Source organism: Nothobranchius furzeri, chromosome 18 (genome assembly GCF_043380555.1).
Source record: "Nothobranchius furzeri strain GRZ-AD chromosome 18, NfurGRZ-RIMD1, whole genome shotgun sequence".
NCBI classification, from domain to species: domain Eukaryota; kingdom Metazoa; phylum Chordata; class Actinopteri; order Cyprinodontiformes; family Nothobranchiidae; genus Nothobranchius; species Nothobranchius furzeri.
In genome coordinates, this window is record NC_091758.1 from 11,207,818 (window position 1) to 11,231,567 (window position 23,750).

The following is a 23,750-nucleotide window of genomic DNA, read 5'->3' on the forward strand; positions in this document are numbered from 1 at the left end:
CTCTCGAAGGATTCAGGATACAGACGGCGGAACGGTCGGAAGGATTCTGTGTCAGCAAAGCGCATCTCTTTGGGTAGATAGGCATAAAATCCTAGACTGCTCCGTCTTTGCAGCCACCGTACACATACTTTCCGAAACTTGAAATGACGATCGCGGCGACACATCAACAATAAAACAAGTAGAAGCATTTCCCCTATTTACAGCTCTCTCGCCGTTTGTTTATTTTTTTACATGCAGACCGGGCGCTGCCATGTTGGAATCACGTCAGCAGAGAATGCGCTGTGTTTGGCCACTAGAATATTTCAGAAGCTGATGTGCGCACACAAATATAAAACAGGTTTTATTTTCATACAGTTCTTCTAGCAGTAATCTCAAATGCATTCCTCCAAATAGCACGCCGAACTTTAGCTTACCTGCCGAACTTTAGCTTACCTGTCGAGCAGAAAACAGGCAACCGCAGCGTCTGTGGACAGCCCAACCGTCTCTTTCAGCGAACGCCAACGTTGAAAGGAGTCTCCTAAAAACACTTTGGCCTTATTTCTCACTTCAGAGGCCTTTCTCTTCTTCTCGTAGACTTTGAAGACACCTTTTATCTTGCGACTCTCAGCCATTTTCAAAAGAACCCTGAGATAAAAGTGCGCAACCCATTGAGAAAAAAGAGTGCACATGCGCAAGGAGAAAACTGACCCAGGGGCGAGCATGTACGACGGACTCACACTAAGGCTTCGCCAGAATGATTGACAGTTATGCGGACCAATGGTTGACGTGATCCACCCGGAAGTAAAAGATCGATTGCTATAACTTTAGCCAATCAGCTTTCAGACAATCACAACTGTTATAAATGTGACTAGAGCGATGAAAGGCGCTCTGACAACATTACCGATAGTGTGAATATTAGGTTAGTGGTAGGTCAAGTAAGCTACGCTTCTGACTATCCCTTTTAAAACAAATGTGTCTGTTGTGTTATGTTGAGATAACTTAATTCTTATATTTATGCAATTTATGTATTATTATTATTATCAATTAATGTAATTTTACTTTGACTTTTGCTGTGTTTTTTTTTCTAAATCTTTATGAATTCAATGCTTTTTATTATTTAGTTCGAAAAATAATAATTATATGATAACAAGCCAAAAAAATGATCAATGACAAAACTCAATCCTGTCGTCTCCCGTTTTGGCTGCAGCCCCTGCGTTTTCCTCCTCTATTCCTCTTCCCGTGTTAGTGGTTTTCCCAGAAATTTCCTGTGTTCATTCTTTAGGGTTAAATCCACTGAGTTCCTGAAAGCGTCATTACAAGTTCTTCAAACCAAAATGGTCACTCCTCTAAGTTTTAGATCTTTTTACCTTGCTTGACATGTTGGCACTGTGACGTAAAAGGTGGAAACCTCCTTTGAATTGGCATCAGTTTGTTGAAACATCTTGAGTTTTTACACCTTTGCTGCTGCAGGTTCTGTTGGGAATATCCATATGTCCTGCTTTCTCTAATGGGATCTGGTTCAGTCTGATGTTACGTCTTTATTTTGAAGTGCACCTTGTTTCACTTCAGTTTTGCAACAGTTTGACCAGGGTTTGATAGAGGGATATGTTGTTGGTAGAGGCTATTACATCTTATTGGATTCATACCTTAAACAGCACCGGCCCTTCAGGAATTAATGAAGAGTTAAATTAGCCTTGTTTCCTGTAATTGGGTGTTATATTTTATTGGTTAAGATCAGTTTTTTATACACAATAGTCATATTTGCCTACGATATATATGTTGTTGCCGCTATGGTTTACAACCGTGAGTGTAACTCACTGTTTTATATATATGTGAATGTTATTTGTAAGTATGGAAATTAATTATACTATGCTTGATTTATTTAGACAGACAGCAACTCCACCTCTGGTCCAACCCTTAACTTTACAACCAATGAGATTATGACCAGCATGTTGTTGTCTAATCAGCCTGCAGACACCTGTGCATAGAAACTGATTGAAACACCTTTTCTTCTTGGCACTCGCGTAGTACAGACGCTTCTCTTTTCGCTCCCTTATCTTTTTTCCCAAGGCTCTTTGTCCTGTCTGCCCACAGAGCGCTTCTCTGCATTTCTTCTGAAAAACCCTATTTTTAACCATGGATTTGATAAATTGGTCATTCAACGCGATTGATAAGATCTTGTCAACAATGAGAACGGAGCAGGGGACTCCCACATGTCCACAGGGGACACACCCAGTGGGATATATGCTGGATTCCTAGAAAGAGTGGAAGATCATATGCCTCTCCCAGCTGTCCATTGAGGATATCGAAGATGTGTGGATATTCGGCCTGATGATCACTGGATTTCTCCTTATTGGAGTGGGAGGATATCTGGTTTTCTGGAAATTTGGGAAGACGGGAGCAATTGGAGGGCAACCCGCACCCACGGAAAGCACCGTCCGTGTGGAGACTTCTCAACTCGGACGTTACTCGAGGTGAATCGTAAGCTGGACAATGTTCTAGCTGCGATACCGGTATTAGTGCGCAAAATGGATGTCATTTCTGAGAGAGTCACCGGACGGTATGGACAAGTTTAAAAACCCAATTGGCTTCACTGAAGGACTGGAATGATCAGTTTAAAGACTGAATGCAGAGAGGAAAATTATCTCAGCCTGACCCAAACAAAGTCTTGTTATCTGAATTTGACGCCCTGGTAGCCTTGAGCGGCTACAAACCCTCATGAAGGAATGCAGACAGATGCTGTGAAAACCCGATTAATAAAGTATCTTTGATTGATTGATTGAAAATGCAAATCTGATGAAGACAGCAATGTTGAAACGTTAGTTTTATTACCTGCACCTATTAAATACTGTATTTGGCCCGAATACACCAGCCTTCCTGTTTATTCTTAAACTGCAAGTACCAGCTCTTGAGCACCGGCACTCATTTGAATGAAGCGCAGTGTGTTTACTTCCTTCTTCATTTTGTTTGGACTGGCGGTGCAAGTCCTCACATCTGCTGCTCTCCGGAAATAAATCATAAGGAAAGATGTCTGTTGACAGAAAATCTGAGACTTTTTCCTATTCAGGAGAAGACGGTGCAAGTATTGTTACTAGCTCCCTCTTCAATGAGGCTGTAACCCCCAGCATCCTGACCACCACAGTGATGTGAATGTGGACGGTGGTTTTCAACGCTGGCGCTTTTGTTGCATTTGAGATCGGTAGTGATCTTACCATGGTCAATAATTGCTGTCACAGTCACGTTTTCTGTTTTTAATCATATCTATATGAACTAGGTCTGTAAGTTAACACTGTGGAGAAGTAAAATTCAACACTGGGAATGCCTCCCGCTCAAGCGGGAGATCGACAAGCGGATTGGGTGATGACCAAAAGGACAAGATCGCGGATACAAGCGGCCGAAATGAGTTTTCTCTGCGGGGTGGCTGGGCTCAGCCTTAGGGATAGGGTGAGGAGCTTGGACATTCGGGAGAGACTCGGAGTAGAGCCGCTGCTCCTCCATGTCAAGAGGAGTCAGTTGAGGTGGTTTGGACATCTTGTTAGGATGCCTCCTGGACGCCTCCCTAGGGAGGTGTTTCAGGCATGTCCTGCCGGCAGGAGGCCCCCTGGTTGACCCAGGACACGTAGGAGAAAGTACATCTCCGAACTGACCCAGGAATGCCTTGGGGTCCTGCTGGTAGAGATGCCCCGGGGGGAGGACGGTCTGGCACTCAGTTGGGATGGTGCACCCGTGACCCGGACCCAGATAGGCGGAAGAAGACGAGACGAGACACTGGGGGTGTTTTGAACATCTGAATTTGGAGTTAAATTAACTCTTTAAAGTGTAATTCATCTGAAAAGTGTCATCGAACCACAGTGTTTATTATTTAACCATGTTTCAGAGTTCATTTTAACAGATTTGAATAAAATTAACACTAAAAATGTAACACAGGCTAAAGAGTCCATTTTACTCTATTTTCAAGTGGGATCAAATGTTATCTGAAACAGGGTGAGATGGTGTTTTTTTCCCCCCGTGTGTGTGTGTTCTTGGACATTCTACATACCGAGGACCATTTACCCTACAAAGTGAGGAAATGTTTTTGGTCCTCACTTTTTTTGGAAGCACACCAGAAGCTTACTATACCAGTTAGAGGTATGGTGTGAATTAAGTTTTAGTTGAGGTTAGGAATAGATCAGCATTGGTTATGGTTGGGGTATGGGTTAGGCATGGTGAAATCACAAAAATGAATGGAAATCAATGGAGGGTCCTCGCTATGATAGAAAGACAGATGTGTGTGTGTGTGTGAGGAGTGAGTGAGTGAGTGAGTGAGTGAGTGAAATTCAAATGATCAAACTTGTTTTTTTTATTAAATTATGAAATTCATTCATTTATATTTTTATTACCATGCCATATAAAACATAATAAAATGTGTTTAGTTGGGTGATCGCCTAGTAGAAACAAGTGCTGAGGCGGATGGCTGCTTCGCCAGCCCACGGGGGGTCCTCGTCTGTAACGCCTGTAATTAGGACACCATCTTCTGTTTCTCTGCCAGCTTCTTCCCACAGGTACACCAGAAAGACGAGCGCTTGTTTTATCATCTGAAAAAACAAAATGACTCCAGCCCATTTCTCTGTCAGGACCAGCATTTAATCTCTGCTTAAAAAACAGCCTCCTTGTCATGCTGTCATCAACCATTTCACCATCATCATACAAAAAATACAGACGATACAAAAAACAAACAGAACAAACATTTTCTCTTAAAAAGATAAAAAATAATCAGGAACTATCACCTCACATTTTCTTTTTTGATATAAAACACCAGCAAGCAACAAAAGTTAGGAATACTGAGGTAATTTTACCCTGAGGTAGTTTTTTCCTTGCTTCTCGAATCTGTTCTGATATCGGTGAAAGCCTCCATGTTTGACCCTGACTCTCATTACCATGTGCAGCCAGGGTCTGGAAGCTCCGCCCACAGGCCTTTGGCAGAGTGGATGGGAAAACCTGGAAACTGCTTCTGCTCAAGTCACATTTGAACTACTGCTGAGCTCAGAAGCCAAGCTTTGGGATGTTCCTGCCTGCTTTGCCTCTTGTACTCAGCTAAGACTAATCTACCGTAAATCCTCTAATACAGGCCCGGGCCTGTATTTGACTCAAGCTCATCAAGCTCCAGGCCTTTATTGGAAGGAGGACCAGAATTAGAGGCAGGTCTCAATTTCTATTTGAGCAAAACGAACTAATGGTTCGTTGGAGTTTTCGACAATTAAAATTGCGCCCACATTTTCAAAGTGAAACACATCTCCCCCCTCCCCCTGCGCAGCGGCCGCAAACTCACTGATGCGCCTGCAGCCTCTCGGAGTTCTTGCTGCTCTAAACATTAAAATAATTATTTCATTTTCTGTTCCTCACTTCTGATTACCTTCAATGATGCCTGTTTGTTTGCAACCACCAGGTACAAAAACTAACTTGTTTTTATTCGACTATTTTCCTGTCCTGCCTGTTTATTATCTTCCTGCATCTCCTCTCAATCCTAAAGAGAAACTGCTACCTGGCTTCATATATATTCACCTTATGAGTTACCTTTGAACTGCAGTTCTAAAAGATCTACCGACCGCAAAAGTAGCGGAGTGCTCGCTGCTTGCCGGCCGCATCAGTGATAGGTGCGTCACTGGAGGACAAGGTGATGCGTTTCGCTCCACAGCAGCGAAACGCATCAGGCGCAAATAAAAGACAGAAAACATTAAAGGAAATGAGCCGACATGAACGATCGTGTGTCAGTACCGACACTCTGGCACAGCGCGTTGCCCCCCCGAGAGCAGGAGCTTGTCACCTGCTGACAGCAGGCTGCTGTCTTTTCCGAGGGCTGCATCTTGCCGGTCATTATCACGTGACAGCGACTAGTCGATGACAGGCATAAAAAGTCACTATAGTGAAGTCGACTAGTTCATACAACCCCTATTGCTCCCCACTGTTCTGCAGCATAATCAGCACCTTCCCTTTGAACTTGATTATCAAATTTTTGCCTCCTCTTCGTCTCCGCACTTGCCAAATCGCGGTCTGTCACTGGCAAATCAAAAGTAAGACGGATGACACAACCGCCCCCCCTGTGGTACTTGCTTGTTACCACATTCCACTCGGCCACAATAAAATACCGGCCATTATTCACCTCCGTCGACTCCGACACTGGCCAAAATATGATACCCGGCCGTTAACTGAATACAGGCCTGTATTAGAGGATTTACGGTATTATACATCAAGTGTATTTTCGCCACAGAGGTCAAGAGAAACGATCAGAGACTCGGCTGGACGTCCTGGTGCAGCAAAACTTCACACTGACACTTTCATCTGAGGGGCCAGGCTAACTCACATATCATATATATATAATATATATAAAATATGCCATTGAAGGTGCGAGTTACTAACCAGCAAGCATAGCTTTCCTCTGAATGGGGCGAGCTGAGCCACTGCAATAGAACTGCAGGATCAGCCGTAACTTCCGCTACCTTCACTGTTCTCACTGCGTTCCACCACACAGCAAAGGATGGAGGGGCTGCCAAGGCCTCCCCAGAACACCCCCTTTTAAAAACAAAGGCAAGGTGGACAGGCACAGCATTGGAGATTATATATTTACACCCTCTTATTTTCTTAATGATTCCGCTGTCTTCTGCTCTCTGTTGGTCAGAGAGGTGTTACGAAGAGTAGTGTTAACATCTGTGGCCCCTCTCCTTCCCAGGACCTGACCCACTGACCTCTGCAGCAGTTTCCCTGCTTCCTCTCCCATCTTCGCCTCACTGCATTAGGTCAATAATAGCTCTGAATAAAACATTTCTATACATAAATCTATGTTAAAAAAAAACACCTTCAAATACTGGACTGGCTGCAGATGGTTGGAGAGGTCTGTACGAGGGGAAAAGGACAAATGGGCCATTTCCAGTGAGAGCACCAGTTTGTAGAGCCAGCCTTCGCCTTCCTGCACAGACACAGATGGGTCCAAACAACCAAGGAGCCGTGATGTTGAAGCCCATGTGCTGCATGAGGAGGGGCTGGCTGCAGCCTTACTAAGGCACACTGGGATGACACCACCTCCTCTCTTTCCTTCATCCTTTCATCTACACTCAGTTTTGCTTCTGGCCTGGCACCGGGTCTAGGTTTTCATATTTTTTGTTATCTTAATTTTTTATTCACTTTCACTTGTTATTTTATTCATTTTGTCTTGTTCTCTCTATCTCAGTGGTTGTTAGGCATCCTTCCTCCCTCCTAATACATCTTTCTCTGTCTATTGCTGGTTCCATGTGTCGTTCTTCTTTACATCTCCATCTCTCCGTCTACGCACGTATTCGTCAGGTTGGGCCCTGCCATGTGAGGAGAGTACAGGAACCCTCACTTCCTGCGTGGTTGGTGCTCCTGAGTCAGTCCTTGTGTCGGACTGGTCATCTCAGTGAAGCCCTGAGGGTGGGTGCTAGAGCCCATGCCCATCCCACCTTTCTGTGACATTTTGACCTGGGTCAGGATATCGCGGATCTTCCTTTGAGCCAGCTGGAGAATAAAAGAAAACGGGTTAAGCCTGAGCTGAAGTGGAAAAGCTGTTTTCAGATATAAAAGAGGGAAAACACAATGGTTTGTTTTGATTAAGAATCTGGTAACATGCAAGATAGTTATAAACTTATCATAAATGTCACTAGTCGTTTTTCTGGGTCTGATAGTTATAGGTTAGAACACTTCAGCTGTTAACTTTATTTTCTCTCTAAGTGTTTTTCTCCCCAGAAGAAGCTACAATGACGTTCTGCTGAGCTGTGGAGGCCTCATGGAGGGGGCCATCGTCTAGCACACTGCTGCTAACCACTTAAACATTCTCCCTCTCCTGATAATAACTTTTTGCTTTCCTTGACGTTGGATGTGCTACTACTAGTTTATCCGCTTAATTATAGATCCACTAGGATAAATACAATAAAGTTTATCTTTCACCAAATAGAATATTTACTAAGACATCACAATATAACTATAGACACATTACTTGTTTGTGTGTGTGTGTGTGTGTGTGTGTGTGTGTGTGTGTGTGTGTGTGTGTGCGTGCGTGCCTGCCTGCCTGCTCTGTCTTCTCCATCCCCAGTGAGTCGTGGAGGATGGCTGCTTATACTGAGCCGGGATTCTCTGGAGGTTTCTTCCTGTTAAAAGGGAGTTTTCCTCTCCACTGTCGCTGCATGCTTGCTTAGTATGAGGATTGCTGTAAAGTCACTGACACTAGTCAGTGACTTGATGCAACTTGCTGGGTTCCTTATATAGGAAACATTATTTCTGATTGGCTTAATGAACTGTGAATTGGAATGTTTATTATGTGAAGTGCCTTGAGACGACTCTTGTCGTGATTTGGCGCTATATAAATAAACTTGAATTGAATTCTTGCCTCCTGAAGTCTAAAGAAGCATCAGTCTGACAGCGGTGGCTTTGCTTCCCTATGATCCACTTGTTCCAGTCCGTCCAGTTGGTTGTGTCTGCGGCGTGCCGTTATGGCTGACTGTAGCCCAGGGGTATCAAACTCAAACTCACACGGGGCCGAAGTGAAACTCTGGGACGGAGTCGAGGGCCAAACTCGATATTTTTTGAAAAAGTGACGGCAAATTTGCACATTTTCTTTATCAACATTTATGCAATTTTGAACCTTTAAATTTGGAAACTAACTTATTTCTGCATTAACACTGAATGTGGAATAACCAAATTACACACGAGCAAGTCCGTTTTAAATAAAAGGCATCAGTGGTATTCATTACTTGTGGTATATTCAGCATTTTTGAAATCTATTCAGGATTTATGTTTTCTTGTGGTTTATTCATTTTTCTTATTTTTTATTCTCCTTTTTTCTCCTGTAATACGTGTCATCGCTGCTGTGACGTCTAGCTTTCCCCACTGAGGAACAATAAAGGGATTTTCTATTCTATTCATCTGTCTGCAGCCTTTCCACTTCCTGTTTACTGTAGGTGAAATCTTTTCTCACGGGCCAACAACAAAATAAAAATATCATTTTATCTTAAATGAAAATGCAACATCTCACCTGTTAACTTTCATGTTTTGGAGCAGAAAAAGAGCATAAAACCAACATATTTAAAGCTCAGTTTGCTCCACTGGTTTACTGTGATGCTCACCTGTTCCAGCCAGATACCTGCATCATGGGGTTGATCTGAGCTGAGGAGGAGACTCCTGTTGTTTTGTTCATCTTCATCATAATAATGACAACATTAGATGACAACAGGTGCTCACATAGGTTTGTGCTGCTGAACATGTCTGAGCACGTTGTTGTGTGTCGGGGAGGAAACACAACGACAGCAGCCACAGAGTCGTGCTGGTTTGAGCGTGTTGCTGCTCGCTGGAGTTATATCGGCTCTGTCTGGAAGTTAGTTGGAAAACTTTCTCTTTCAGTCGTGAACACATTACTGAGCGGTTAAAATCTCCGTTTCTGAGCTTCAACGTCGACAGAGAGCGGAGTAAACTCGGCGCTGAGTGAGAGGAGTGTTTCGTTTGTCTGAAACAGCGGAGCTGCAGACACCGGCAGCAGAGGCTGGAAAAAACACAAAAGAAAGGGCGTGTCGGCTCCACGCTAACGCTGCAAAGCATCATGGGAGTTGTAGTCTTTGTGGTAAAATCGGCCAGCGGGTCAGTTTTAATATATTTTTGATATTTATCTTGCGGGCCACATAAAAATGCTCCACAGGCCTTGTGTCTGACACACGTGCTTTAGTTTTGCTGGATCATAGGGAAGGAAAGCGGCTGCTAGAAGAGACGGATAAGAGAATTCAACAGCCAACAGGGAAGAAGGAGCATACAGACTCTCAAGAACATGGCACTCATTCCTCAGCACCACACGTGGGAGTGGCCTGTAGACCTGACATCTCCACGGACCACTCCCACACGATGCGCACCGGGAATACCGGATATGAGCCGCCATTAATAATGTCAGCGTTCCAGCTGCTGACAGCCCATGAAGAAGGCTTCAGCGAGAAGCCGAAACTGATGGCAGGTAAAGAAGTTTTACAACTAGTTCACTCACTACTATCAAGTGCCTATTGGAAGGAACCTTTTCATTAACTAAATGACTGAGACACAATGAACTTCACACTAAATACACACATGTACACTTCTCTATCAAACATAAGGCCAACTTCTGTCCTTGTTCTTTAGCCTTTTTCATACTTTATTTTGTTTTTCCAGCTTGAGTTTCCAGCATGTTTGTCTTAATATCTGCTCTAAGTATGCACATCTGCAATACTCAGTTTCACCAGTAGGTGGCACTAACACAACATAACTCTGATAATATGAATGAGAAGTAAAGATATTTTACTGCAGCAGCGACAGGCGTGACTTCAGCGCTATCGCTAGAAACCAACAGTGAGTTTGTGTGTGTGTGTGTATGAGAGAGAGAGAGAGAGAGAGAGAGAGAGAGAGAGAGAGAGAGAGAGAGAGAGAGAGAGAGAGAGTGTGTGTGTGTGTGTGTGTGTTTCCCAGCTCTCCAGATAACACATTTATAGTAAATGTATGTCGACAGATTTTTACTTTAGATTTTCTCTGCCTTCACATCAGGGTGTGCCGTAGCGCCCCCTATGGAGGAGTCACCACTGCAGATAGAACACCAATGTATTCAGAGGCAGGGGTCTCATTTATAAAACTTTACACAGAATCCTTACCAGAACTCTACTTAAAGGGACCAAATGATGGAAATTCTGCTTGTCACCATGTGATGTCCTTATTTCCTCATGAAAAATACCCCAAACTGTGTTTGGCTGCATTCCTGCATTTTCCTGTCTCTGGTAATTTTTCGGATTCTGAGGTAAGACTGGAAGAGCCAGAGACGAGGATGGAAACTAAGTCAGGCCTTTCTCGTCCCCACAAAGCTAGTTTCAGATCTGAAACCCACCTACCCTGGAAGTAGGCCACTAATGCCCACTTCCTCTGAGTTGTGAGTGTAGAGCAGTTGATGTCAGGCAGCAGCTGAGAATGTTTTAGTCATTTTACAGAGATGACTGCTTTCAATTCTGTAATTCTGCTTTCAACCAGTAGAAGGGAGAAACAGGAAACTTGTTTGTGTTGCTTTAACTTTAAATGCTCCTATGTCAGGGTCGGAGTTCACTTCAAGTTGCCACATCTTCCCATCAGGTATTCTTTCTAAATCAGTGATTTAGAAAATAAATTTTGAAATTTTCAGACCACCAACGTAAACTGTTGTTATACCAAAACAGTAAAAGACACGAAAAAGCTGCTTCAGCATGTAAGACTGGTGACCCTTTTCAAGTTCCAATGACTGACATCTCTACGGCCACGTGTGCCGGGCGATTTGATGAGTGGCTTGTGTGGGCGTCGTCCAATCGCTGACTAATCACAAACAAGTCCAGAAAGAGGAGGCGTACCTGGCTTGCATAGAAGTGTCCGTTGATCTTGACAATGACCTGGTCGTTTTCATCAGGCGTCTGTTCTCTAGGGACCACCACCTCTGCTGCTGTCAGGTTCTGCAGCTCGTTCACCTTGAGGAACACATCATGATAATTTTACCTGCCCTGTAGGGCAATGCAACAGGAAGACGGCATATCTAAAAAAGGTGAACCCCGATAACAATAAATAACAAGCATTCACTGTTCATTCTGCTTTTTAAACTAAGGGTAGAGGTAATATGCGTCCTCTTTTTGATAACGGTTTGTGTGTGTGTTGGGGGGGGTTAGTTTGCGTGGTTAGTACTGGATTAGTTGTTCTATTCCGGCACTATCTCGTCATTCTGGCCAATGAGATGTGAAAAGAAATCCGGTATCTGCCGTTGTAAAGTGTGACGCTCCCCCAGTTTAAAGGTGCAATATGTAAGAATGAAGTAAGAACGGCATCCTGAGGTCAACTGAGGTTACTGCATTTTTCTAAGGTATTTTATGCTCCCGTTCTGGGAGTTTCACGGCTGTTTCCAGTTACAGATCAGCACCAGAAGATTCTAGATGACAAGCAAAGACGAGTCACACACAGCAAGTTGATAGGTCGATCATGTCTGGTCAGCACTCTTGGGTGTTTTACGGTAGGGAGCATCTATTACACTTATTATGATATTGCTCATGAAAGGAAGTTAAATGTCACAGTTGACTCATTCCTCACTTCACACACATTTCACTGTAATATCGGGTTGCTGGTAATTGTAAAATAGCTTGAGATATTTTTAGAGCTGACAACCAGATTTTAATTCACTGTTAGCATTGTTAGCTCAGTGATAGTCTAAAGCCTGCTTCACCTGATATTAGAGCAAAACAAAAAGGTGCTGTGTAGGGATGAGCCGGATAAAGCATTTTTGACGAATACGAGCATGAAACGAGTAAACCTCGTAAATATCTGCAATCGTGCTGAAGGAAAATCCTCATTGGGGAACTGACTGTCTTCACGCTCTGTGATTGGCCAGTCACATAGAGCGCCCGCCCCTCCCTACACACAAAACTCTCTAGCCGGCCGGGAGCGCAGTCTGTCCGGCTCGTCCACGCACACACACACAGACAGTAACGGATCTCGCTGTGATTGCTTCACTGTTGCTCACGTTTCTTCAGTTTTCCCTAGGTTTTCTTCAGCTCGCCACTTTTTCGGTTACTTTTTTCGTAATTTACATGGTGCATTTGACAAGACAGAGCTGACGTGCTGCGTCAGTCACTCACTACCTCCGCTCCGGTCGGGTTTTTTTTTTTTAACTCCATCTCTCTTCCTCTCACCCTCTCTATCTCTCTCAGACACACACACCTTAATCAACATTGTTTTGTTTAACTTTGTGTGGGAAAATGCCAAGAACGTTAAGAAAAAAATCTGTTTAATCAAATTAAAATAAAAAAATATACATCAAGTTGTGTCTGGTTCTAGCATTTCATATTTCCTAGTTCCTACTGCATGAGTTCAGATATATTAATCCATGCACTTAAAACATTAATGTTCTGATTTTATTGAAACACTTGTTCTGTAATAGTTCCTTTACTATTGTGATCAAAAATATTTAATCTCTGTAAATAGTTTTCAAATAAACAATACACATATCTACTTCTGATCAGTCCATATCAATTTCAGACTTAAAATAATATATTGATGTAAACCACACCCACTTCCGGTTAAACCACGCCCACTTCCGGGTTATGCCACGCCCATTCCGAGTACAGATACAGATAATTTAGTTGGTTGAACAGATACAGATACAGATAGTGGTGTACTCGCTCATCCCTAGTGCCGTGGCTTCTCAGGGGTACAAGAAATAACTTCTGGGTTGCTCCTGTTTACTGGCTTCAGTTCTTTAAACAACTCTGGGCCTTTCTGCCTGTCGGTGTTGAATTACAAATGCTGGCGCTGCTGTGTTAGCTTGCTGCAGACTCGGTAACGTCACAAACCAACATCCCTCTTTTGTTTTGTTGAACAGAGAAAAGCCAACGCCTGCTCAGTCAGCTAGGAATGAAATCTGTTTCTAAGTAACCTTCCTTCCAACATGTGACGTTAGATTGTTTTGTGATTATTTCACTGTAGAAGTCTTACAACTTTATTTTTTTCCGGCCACGGTTTCTGGTTTGGAGCTTAACTTTCACATCCTGCCAGCTCTGCGCCTGCATACATGTGTTGACTAATGACAGAATATTAACATTTTACATTAACAGCTAGTTTATGGAACATGGACGTTTTCATTTCCTTTCTACCCCATGCACAATCGAGTCATGACAGCATGTTATCTCTGGATTACCGTCTTGCCTCCTTTGCCAATGACTCTGCCTGCAGCAGCAGCAGCCATCTTGATGTGAGTCTCCAATTTAACCTCTTCTTTTGGCCCAAAAAAGTTCTCCTCTTTCAGTTTACCATAAATTCTTCCCTGAGCCTGAAAGCAGAAAGGGAATGACATCACTTACTCTAAAAGTCAACAGTTTTCATTGAATAATGTCAACCAGCTACTGAAGTCCTGTCAGCATTCACCTTAAACTGAGCCTCAGGTGGTCCCGTCACAATCACCATCCTCATCTTAGAATCTGGAGTTTCTGCAGGTGCAATCTGGAAAAGAGTAGAGAAATCCTTTACTGGCTTTTGTATTCTGTGGTTTGACCCACGGATGTATTTCTATTTATCACAGACCTTAATGGAGGCTCCAGCAAAGCGGCTCAGCTGTTTAATGTGCTGTCCTTTCTTGCCAATAATGGCTCCTACTGCTTGTGCTGGGATGTACACATGAACAGTTTCCTGCTCTGGAGCCTAAGTGCGCGCACACACGTACACACACACACGCGCGCGTGCGCACACACACACACGTACACACACACACACACACACACACACACACACACACACACACACAGTTTCATTAAATAAATCAATTGTATTTTTTTACATTAGTTTTCAAAACTTTAGTTTTTCTTGAGGAAATCTAAAATGTGGATGGCTGCTTATACTGATCCAGGATCTTCTGGAGGTTTCTTCCTGTTAAAAGGGAGTTTTCCTCTCCACTGTCGCTTTATGCTTGCTAAGTATGAGGATTGCTGTAAAGACTCAGACACTAGTCAGTGACTCGATGCAACCTGCTGGGTTCCTTATATAGCAAACTCTTTTCTGATTGGCTTAAAGGGGCATTATGGAAGTTTGACAGCCAAAACATGTATAGAAATAATAAATGTCTTCTTCATACATTCTCCTGCAATGCCCTGGTCCTGTAGAATGAGCCCTGGCATTTTTACTGTGATTGCCTGTTTTTCTTAGCCTAGTGAACTAGACCAAATTCTTGCTTTGCAAAGTTTGGTCTAGGCACGCTCCATTGGAACCTCAGCAGCTCCTACCAGGACTCTGGCTAGCCAATCACAGCTCTCTAGAGGGGTTTCAAACACATAAAGAGCTGTGATTGGTCCATAATGGTGGGCCAATCATAGTGCTCTATCTGCTTAGTGAATAAATCACAGAGCTTTATCCGCTTTGTGGGCCAATCAGGGCACTCTATATGCCTGGTGGGTGGGATGATGCGACAGAGTGAAACAAGAGGATGTCACATTCATTGTCCAGTGGAATGCGGAGATCATTTGAAAGACAACGGTAGAACCCGCCCCACAACCGAGAGCCGTCAATGGAGCGTGGCCAGACTAAATAATACATTTATTTAGTCTGGCTTGCCAGGCTATGTTTTTCTGTAAAATCACAGAAAAAGAGAGATGCTCGGGTCGAGCAGGCTGCTTCATGTGCGTTCACGCTCAGGCATAGCCCTCCGTTCTTTGAACGTTGGTTCAGCTGTCATCAAGAATATAAATGTTACAGATACAGAAGGCGTCACTGGCGATTTAGCTTGCCTTGTAAGATTTCGGGCTCTCGTGCAGAAGACCTGGGTTCGATTCTGGACGTGAACATAGTTGTTTTAGAGTTTCTTTTTTACATTAATGATATTTTTTTTTTACAGTAAGATGCCCAAATTATTTTTTGAGACTCGCCGAACGGCATTGAATTCACAGATAAAAAAGATGTGGGTTCAACTTTCATTTTGGAACAATTTTTCAAGCAAGGGAAGGGAATGATCTGAGCATGCAGGAGGACTGATCCATCATTAACCTTTGTCAGCTGTGCTGAAGAGAAAGCTACAGAACCAAATTATTATATTAATTAGCTGTGCGTTCTCCTGTCCTCTGTCCTACGGGCCACACACACACACACAAGGGACTGTCAAATGTCAGCTTCACAGAGCTTCGTCTCAGCTGTTATTTTCGTTAAGGAGTGTGCACGTACAGCATGCGCGCCACACGCACGAGCCTACTATTGAAGCTGCCGTTACGCTTTTGGCCTGAGGGGGCAATCGCGAGCATAAAAATTCAAAACTCTGTAAAGTCACTTTAATGAACTGACCTGTATTGGAATGTTTATTGTGTGAAGTGTCTTGAGACGACTCTTGTCCTGATTTGACTAATTATACCTGTTAGTCTTCTAATGGTAAATGTTAGTGGTTTATGTGAATACGAGTTACTGGATGGTATAAAACCTGTTAATCAGTTGAAGATGTTTCAAATGTACTGACATACCATTTGCTCTTTTACCCCAGAGCACACATTCTAGTCTAGGTGACACTTTGGTTACTAAGAGAACTGATGGATAATCGACTCTGAATCGAATCGTCGAAAATCTTAGAAAATCTAAAACGAATTGAATCGTGATTTTTTTTGTAAGATTTGCATCCTAATAAACATAATTATGATATTTAAACATTCAAAGCCATGTGTTGGTTTACAAAGATGTGCTGCTGGTACTCTTACCCCAAAGGAACCGTAGGGAGCGCCACCAGCTGCATTCCCAGGTGGTGGAGGGGGTATATTGGAAGATGGCGGGAAAAGGCCCAGGGCACCCAGGTTGAGTCCAGGGATCAGATGGGTCTGCTGCTGCAGATTATATTAACAAGCACAGCTGTGATTGGTTGTATTGTTCAACAGAAATTATTTGTCCACATGGAAGAATTCTTTAAAAATGTTTGAATCACGGTAAACATAAGAGATAAATGACCTGCACTTAAATAGCTCCAAAAACTTTACAGTCACACGCGGGTAATGATGAGCTACGTCATAGCCACAGCTGCCCTGAGGCACACTAGCTGAGGTGAGGCTACCAAGCACAGGCGCCACCGCTTCCCCTGGCCACCACCGGCAAGGGGGGCGGGGTGAAGTGTTTAACCCAACAGACTGAGCAGGGTCTTGCACCTGCAACCCTCCAGTTACGAGGTTCCTTTGCCACTGTCGTAGCCTGGCCAGCCAGACTCGTGCTCTGTTTAATTCTACACAGAGAACTCTTAACCCTCCCACTGTCTTCATGGGTGACCCCGCCAGGAAAGTGGACCATTGAGCAGGGTTGATGGTTTATCCCTTGAGGTCCACGTGGCAGGGTGAGGTGGTGCTCACTCCTCACCCCTGCCACGTGGACCCAAGGGATAAACCATCAACCCTGCTCAATGGTCCACTTTCCTGGCGGGGTCACACCCATTAGGCCAGTGGGAGGGTTATCCAGGTCAGGCTACCACCGTCACCTGATAGCTACAAAAATCCTTCATGGATAGAAAACAACGTGCTACCTGGCAAACGAAGGGCCATCATCAGCTACTGAAATCTACAACACAGAAAGTTAGAACTTGAACAAAATAACTTGGCCTTCCAAATGTTAAGCCCCGCCCTGTTCATGTAGATAAATGGTACGACTCCTCAATAAAAAAAATCTTTTTTTCCCCAATTAATTTATTTCAGAAGTAAATCTCATTTATTTATGTTGTTCTTATGTAATTCTTAGGTTCAATAATTGTTTTTGTATCAATTGTAATTAATTTTTGGATCTTCGGCTCAAACTCTAGCTCCAATAGTATCACCTGGCCGTACCTGTACATAGGATTTGTTTGGCTTCACAGCTGTACAAGGATGAGACCCAATGTCGATCTGCATTATGCAATAAATATCAATTAGGGCTGCACGATACAAGGAAAACCTGCGATATTCGATAACAGTGATTAATATTGTGATGACGATATTACTTGCGATAAATAAAAACTTAACTCACGAACAAAAATAATCAAAATCAAAAATAAAAAAAAATCATAAAAATGAGAAAAGCTAAAGATGAGGAAAGGGAAAAAGAAAATGAACAAGAAAAGGTGATCGGTGGATCCTGAGAAAAGCAGAATCCGCAGAAAGAGCAGAACAAAGCTAACTCAGGTGTTTGCTAACCATCAAAATGAAGTGCTGTCCGCCTCGGGGCCCTGCATCTAGAACCCACCCGATTGGCCAAACGGGTGAAGAGCTCTATTTGATTTGTTAAAAAAACATCATGCTCCTGTTTGATTGACAGAATGTGTTATGTGTAGCAAACATTTCAGCTGACCGTTCATTGCGATATTTTTCTGTTCTTTGTGATATGCATATTGTGCATGCTGATATCGCGATAACGATATATTTACGATATATTGTGCAGCCCTAATATCAATCATTTTATTGTTTAACTGCCTTTGCAGGCCCTCAGTATTTTAGCAGCAGGCTGCTTATTGAGTGCTTCAGGAAGAATAACAAATGTGTCCTACACAAGTTAGCTTTAACTCTTGTAGGTGACCGTATTTATGTGTACATGAGTGTGTGCTTACATTCATCGCTGCAACGTCATTCTCGTAGGCTTCTCTGACTTTCTTCATGACCTCCACCTCGGCTTGGCAACAAGCATCAATGGAGCCTTTGACAGTGATGGTTCTCTCTGGGTTGTATAGGGTCAGGTCCTGGAGGCTGCACATGTGATCTTTCTAAATAATATTCGTTCTACAAACACAAGCTGTTGATTCTTCATGCATCAGGTGCCTTACAATGTATCTGAATAAAAACTAGCAAATAGCTTCATCTACAGTGGTTGATTTAACTTCACCACCTCAGATTCAAGGCTATGTTGGAAGATTAACTCCATAAAACCTCAGAAGACATTGCAAAGTCCTAAACACAATGTGGCAGTGCACGTGGAGATGGAAGTCTTTGGGTGAGCGAGGAGTGGACCGAGTCGTGGGAGCGTGGTTGGGCATAGCTGAGACGCATTCCCAATCAGAGGGATGAGGGATTTATACACAAGCAACGGAGAAGGAGCAGACTGCAAGGAGATGGAGAAGAGTTGGACAGTGACTGACACAGGTCATGAGTGCTGAGAGCGTGAGAGCTGAAAAGCCAAATAAAGAGTTACTAAACTCAAAGCTGCGTGGCTGGTAATTGTTACAGTGGCGCCCAACGTGGGGCTCAAACATCACTCGTTCAACATAAGAAGCCCCCTTCCTGTTCCAGTCTCAACACCACTACAAACCCATGGCTCTTTGCCCCCACCATCTGTCGTGGTCTTGGGACAAATGCCAGCAGACATAGCACGGATGGGCCACTGAATGATGCTTGTCTTTAGATGGAGAAGCTGCAGATTCAGGCCAAGCAGCAAACAGAGGTTTTGCAGCAGCCAGGCCGTCGGGCCTTGCCTCCATCACGTTACACTGCATGACTGCGGAAGATGACCCAGAGGCATTCCTGGAGATGTTTGAGATGACCACTGCTGCCAGCCGGTAGCTGCGGAATGGGAGCTGCCCCCCCCCCCCATGCTAACAGGGGAGGCACAGGCGGAAGTGGCAGGACTCCTCACCGTGACCCGCAGCTATGAGGACCTCAAACCCCCATCCTGGATCGAATGGGATGCAACCCGGAAAACCATAGTCGGCGGTTTTGGGCGGCAAGGATGGGGCAGAGGACCGGCCCTTTACCTTCACTCACAGGCTCTGGGATGCCACTACCTGGTGGCTCCAACCTGGACAGACCGCCAGGAAGCGGGTCATACTGGATGTTGAGGTCTTGGATCAGTTCTTGGGGGGGGGGGGGGGGGGGGGGGGGGGCTCTTAACAGCCACTACCCTGCCAATGTTCAAGCCGCAGTGACCACGGCAGGTGACGACCTGGTGTCCCAGATACCTGCACCAGGCCAGCTCCGACCCCCTAGCAGAGCGGGTGGCTGGCCGTGTTCATTTAGACAATAAATGTTCATTTTGTTTCAGTCTTTCAACTACCTTTTAAACATTTATGTGTATTTCTTCTGATGAAATAATTTTCTACTTCTGTAAAGGAAATTTTAACTACACCTACTTGAAACTGTAAAGCAAAATGAAAAGTTCACATTTCACACTTTGGATCAATAAAACTACATTTATAATTGTTTTAACAACTAAAATTTAATACAAATACCAAATTGCACACTGACAGTTTGAAGTTGGGCCTCTCAATATTAATTAAGCTAACAAGAACTGTTTTGTTCTCGTCTCTATTTTACACACGCAGCACTACAAGTGTTGTGCAGAGGAAAGTTAGCCTGCCGGTTGTGACATGGCTGCCCTTTCGCGGAAGCGTGCATCGCTCTACAGCTGCATCCTTCATAAACTGTTTTAAAATGGAGCGACAAGGCTACTTTAAAAAGTATTTGAAATGTTGACATGTTCTTATCAATGTGTGCCCTGAATGAGAAATAAAGAAATAAACATTCATAAAAACAACTCCAGCGTTTGTATCGGACCGGGACTTGGTATCGGCAGATACTCTAAATCAAACGACTCCGGCTCGGATCAGGAGCAAAAGCAGCCGATCGGAACATCCCTGCTAATAAAAAACTTTTTCTTACAGAAGACTGAGTCTGTTGATAGAAAATGAGAGGGTTTATCTTACGGTGAAATGGTTATCTTTGTCTCCGTGTCCTGCTCAACTTTTTTCAGGTTGCGTCCCTCCTTCCCAATGAGACGGCCAACAAAGTTGTTATGGGCCAAAATCTTCAGAGGAACCTCTTCGGCGCTGAAAAACCAGAAGTCTCAGTTACGTTTGTCTGGAGACTGTCTGGTATTAGGAAATACTCCTTTCTGTTCATTTTGCTGCCATAATAGTTTTATGTTCACAACCTACGTCTTTGTGTCTTTGGCCTCCTGCTGCATGATCTCCAGGATCATGTGGCAGGCAGCAGAGCAGCCCTCGGGGGTTGAGTGGATGCTGATGGGCTTCTCAGCTGCACCAGCGTTCTCCTTGCGGTGAACATCAATCCTGCACGCACGGGGCAAACAGAATCACAAAAAGGTGAAAAACAGTTTTTCCCAATATTTCAATGGGCCAGCATCTCAAATGAACTGAAACTGTAAACACTAGTGTGCAGCATGCTGAGTTACATACAGCACTCGTGCACGTCTGCAACCAATCAGGAAGTAAAAGGATCACCTACTTGCTTTGTGTCTGCTTGGTGATGTTCCGAATTGTGGCTCCCTCCTTTCCAATGATGGCTCCAACGTACTGTGTGGGTACCAGCAGTCTGAGAGGGATGTCAGCATGTGGGGGTTTAGGGGGCACTGTAGGGTTTGGGGACCCACCACGGACTCCACCTCTGGGCCCGTAGCCCGGGCGTCGACAATTTTCAGGCCCTCTCTGACCTCCCTCCACGTCAGAGGTCTCATCGGGGATGTAGGAGGTGTGCAGGGTGTTGTTTTCCAACTGGTATCCATTCAGTTTCTGAATGGCCCTGTCGTGGCACATTGCACATCACATCACCCTCACTCATATATCGCTAGAGGATAAAAGCCAGTGGCTGCTCCCAGGGGAACCGCTGTCTACCATTTGAAGCCAACCCAAAGTGACAAAAATAGCAGTTTCCTACTAGGGGCTGGCCTTCACACACATACATTTACATGCTAATGGTGATGAGCTACATGTAGCCACAGCTGGGGCACACTGCTGTGAACTAGCACCAACAGTCCCTCCAACCAACACCAGCAGGCAAGAAGAGTGAAGTGTCTTGCCCAAGGACACTAGCCTGGCCTGCCAGACTCCTCCTCTGGTTAATTCTGCACAGAGAGAGGCTCTGGGAACTCTCCTATTCAAATAGCCCCACCCCCTGAGAATTCTAACCGAGCCAATCAGCACTGAGCAGCGTACGTCACACACAATAACGCCGAGTTTGTCGAACATGGCGACTGAAGCAGAGTTTACTGCGGCTCTTTCCTCTGGTCTAAATGATTTGGACACAAGTAGAAGCGCTACAAGCCTTTCTTCTAAAGAAAGATGTTTGTGCTGTCGCCAGACTCCATTTTTTACTACAGCTAGGAAACTACAGCGTTGTGGACGTCACACACAGCGACACTTAGTTTCTCATAAACAACAACGACAGCAGCGAAGTTCGCTGTGGCTCTTTCCTCTGGTCTAAATGACTTGAATGTCTTTAAAACAACAAGTAGACGCGCTAAAAGCCTTTCTTCTAAAAAAAATAAAAGATGTTTGCGTCTTTGCAGATGCTATTTTTTTACTACAGCTAAAAAACTACAGCGTGGCACGGTACAGTCAGGATTTCCGTCTTTTCGGATTGGTCACTTTTGAGCTGCCTGGTCCCGCCCCTCAAGTGCCTCTCTGCCTGTGAGCTACCAGACTCTCTCTGTGTGCAGAATTACACAGAGGACGAGTCTGGCAGGCCAGGCTACAAGGACACAATGACTGTGGAAAACTGAGCGGGGCTCGAACTTGTAACCCTCCAGTTACGGGATGGCACCTAACTCCTCTGCCATCGTTGCCCCACTGGTCCCTCAGGCTGCAGGTTTGGTTCCTAGAGGTTCTACAGGAAGAATGTGAGGCGGCACAACGTCCTCAGGTTCCTCTCTTAGGTCTTTTCTAAACATTTTCTTTTTGGATAAATCGGATATGTGAGGCTTGGGTTAGTTAGGCTTCCTCCTTGATGATGCTGCACAGGTTTAGAAAGTTTAGGGATTGTCCTGCTTTACTAGAGGAACACATACCCAGTGCTGTCTGAATTGGATTTACCATTTAAGCATCTAATGTAATGTTAGGCTGCTGCATTAGAATTATACCCGTGATTGTGTGAAAACAAAATGTTGACTTTGTCATACAATGTTTGTAATGGTTTAATAAAGTAGCAGTGAATGCACTTTGTCTGTCATGGAGGAGTGTGCACTAGATAGAACACACATGCCATAAACAAGCCAACTCAGTTCAAATCTCACCTCAGTTTCAGTTATTATTAGGTCAAAATTCAGTCTATTTTAACATCTGAAATTGTTTCCCTATAAAACATCAGTTTGTTTGCCTCTTAAACCAAAAGATGAGACATGAGAAAGGTACCCATTTGGTCCATTACTGAACAAGTCCTTTGTTTAAACTACAGAGTTGTGCAGAACAAAAACAATGCAAAAGTTAAATAAAACACATTAAAGGGACGTTTAGAAGACTTACTGCCTTGCCTGTTCCCGTGATGCATATGTTACGTTAACCACTGCAGTTTCACTCTCGGTGTTCACTAAAGGAAAGGCGAGAACACGACTTCAGTTACAAATGAAGGCATGTATAGGCACGTGATTTAAAAACAGGGGAAACTATACGCTTTGCTTCTGCCTTCACCCTTTTGGTTATACAGTAAGTAAGTAAGTCAGTTTTATGTATATAGCACTTATCACAGACATAGAAGCACAAAGTGCTTCACATAGATCAAAACAAAACAAAGTCATAAAATCATAAATAGATTAACATCATAAAATCAGAATGTTCTCTAAATAGAATTAGATTAACATCAGAGAAAATAAAGTCATAAAATTATAAATTTTCATAAACAGACGAAAGATTAAAAATTTGAGTTAAAAATAAGAAAATAAAAGGTTTAGTTAAAAGCAGCTTTAAATAAAAGGCTCTTCAGCTGTTGTTTTAAGTGTCCAGACTGTCAACGCTGCGTAAGGATAAAGGAAGATCATTCCAGAGTCGGGGAGCAACAGTCTGGAAGGAGCGATCACCCTGACTTTTGTATCTGGTCTGTGGAACTTCTAGAAGGCTCTGGTGGGTGGACCTGAGGGCTCGGGTTGGAGCATAAGGCTTTAACAGTTCAGTAATATAGGGAGGAGCTTGACCATGTAGAGCCCTGAAAGTTCTAGTCAGGACTCTAAACGGGTAACCAGTGCAGAGACATTAGCATAGGAGTGATGTGTGCTCTTGTGTTTGCTCCAGTTAGGAGCCTCGCTGCAGAGTTCTGGACCAACTGAAGGTGGTCAAGGGAACATGTGAAGAGTGTGTTACAGTTATCTAGACAGGAGGAGATAAAGGCATGGAGAACCATTTCAAGTTCATGTTTTGACATCAACCTTCACAGTTTGGAGATGTTTCTTAAATGATGAAAACAGTTTCGGACAGATGTTTTTGAGTGACCTTCAAGAGACACTGATTGGTCAAAAACACCCAAATTCCTTAAGTTTGTCGTGACAGCAGAGGATAAATGACCAAGTTTTAGACTAAT

The 23,750-nt window shown here is 43.8% G+C and overlaps 1 protein-coding gene across 1 annotated transcript in view; it reads right to left on the reverse strand.

Annotated features, from left to right (window-relative positions):
- Positions 1-7,111: 7,111 nt before the first annotated feature.
- The window catches only part of igf2bp1 (insulin-like growth factor 2 mRNA binding protein 1), a 78,330-nt gene continuing 61,691 nt past the window's right edge, over positions 7,112-23,750 (reverse strand). Inside the window, exons 5-15 of the mRNA XM_070546947.1 lie at positions 22,703-22,766; positions 20,691-20,984; positions 20,381-20,515; positions 20,150-20,272; positions 18,065-18,200; positions 16,206-16,328; positions 14,059-14,175; positions 13,903-13,977; positions 13,676-13,807; positions 11,349-11,462; positions 7,112-7,488 (exon numbers count right to left, since the gene is read on the reverse strand). Of these exons, the coding sequence (XP_070403048.1) occupies positions 7,333-7,488; positions 11,349-11,462; positions 13,676-13,807; positions 13,903-13,977; positions 14,059-14,175; positions 16,206-16,328; positions 18,065-18,200; positions 20,150-20,272; positions 20,381-20,515; positions 20,691-20,984; positions 22,703-22,766 (1,469 nt within the window). The 3' untranslated portion in view covers positions 7,112-7,332. The remainder of the gene's footprint in view (positions 7,489-11,348; positions 11,463-13,675; positions 13,808-13,902; positions 13,978-14,058; positions 14,176-16,205; positions 16,329-18,064; positions 18,201-20,149; positions 20,273-20,380; positions 20,516-20,690; positions 20,985-22,702; positions 22,767-23,750) is intronic.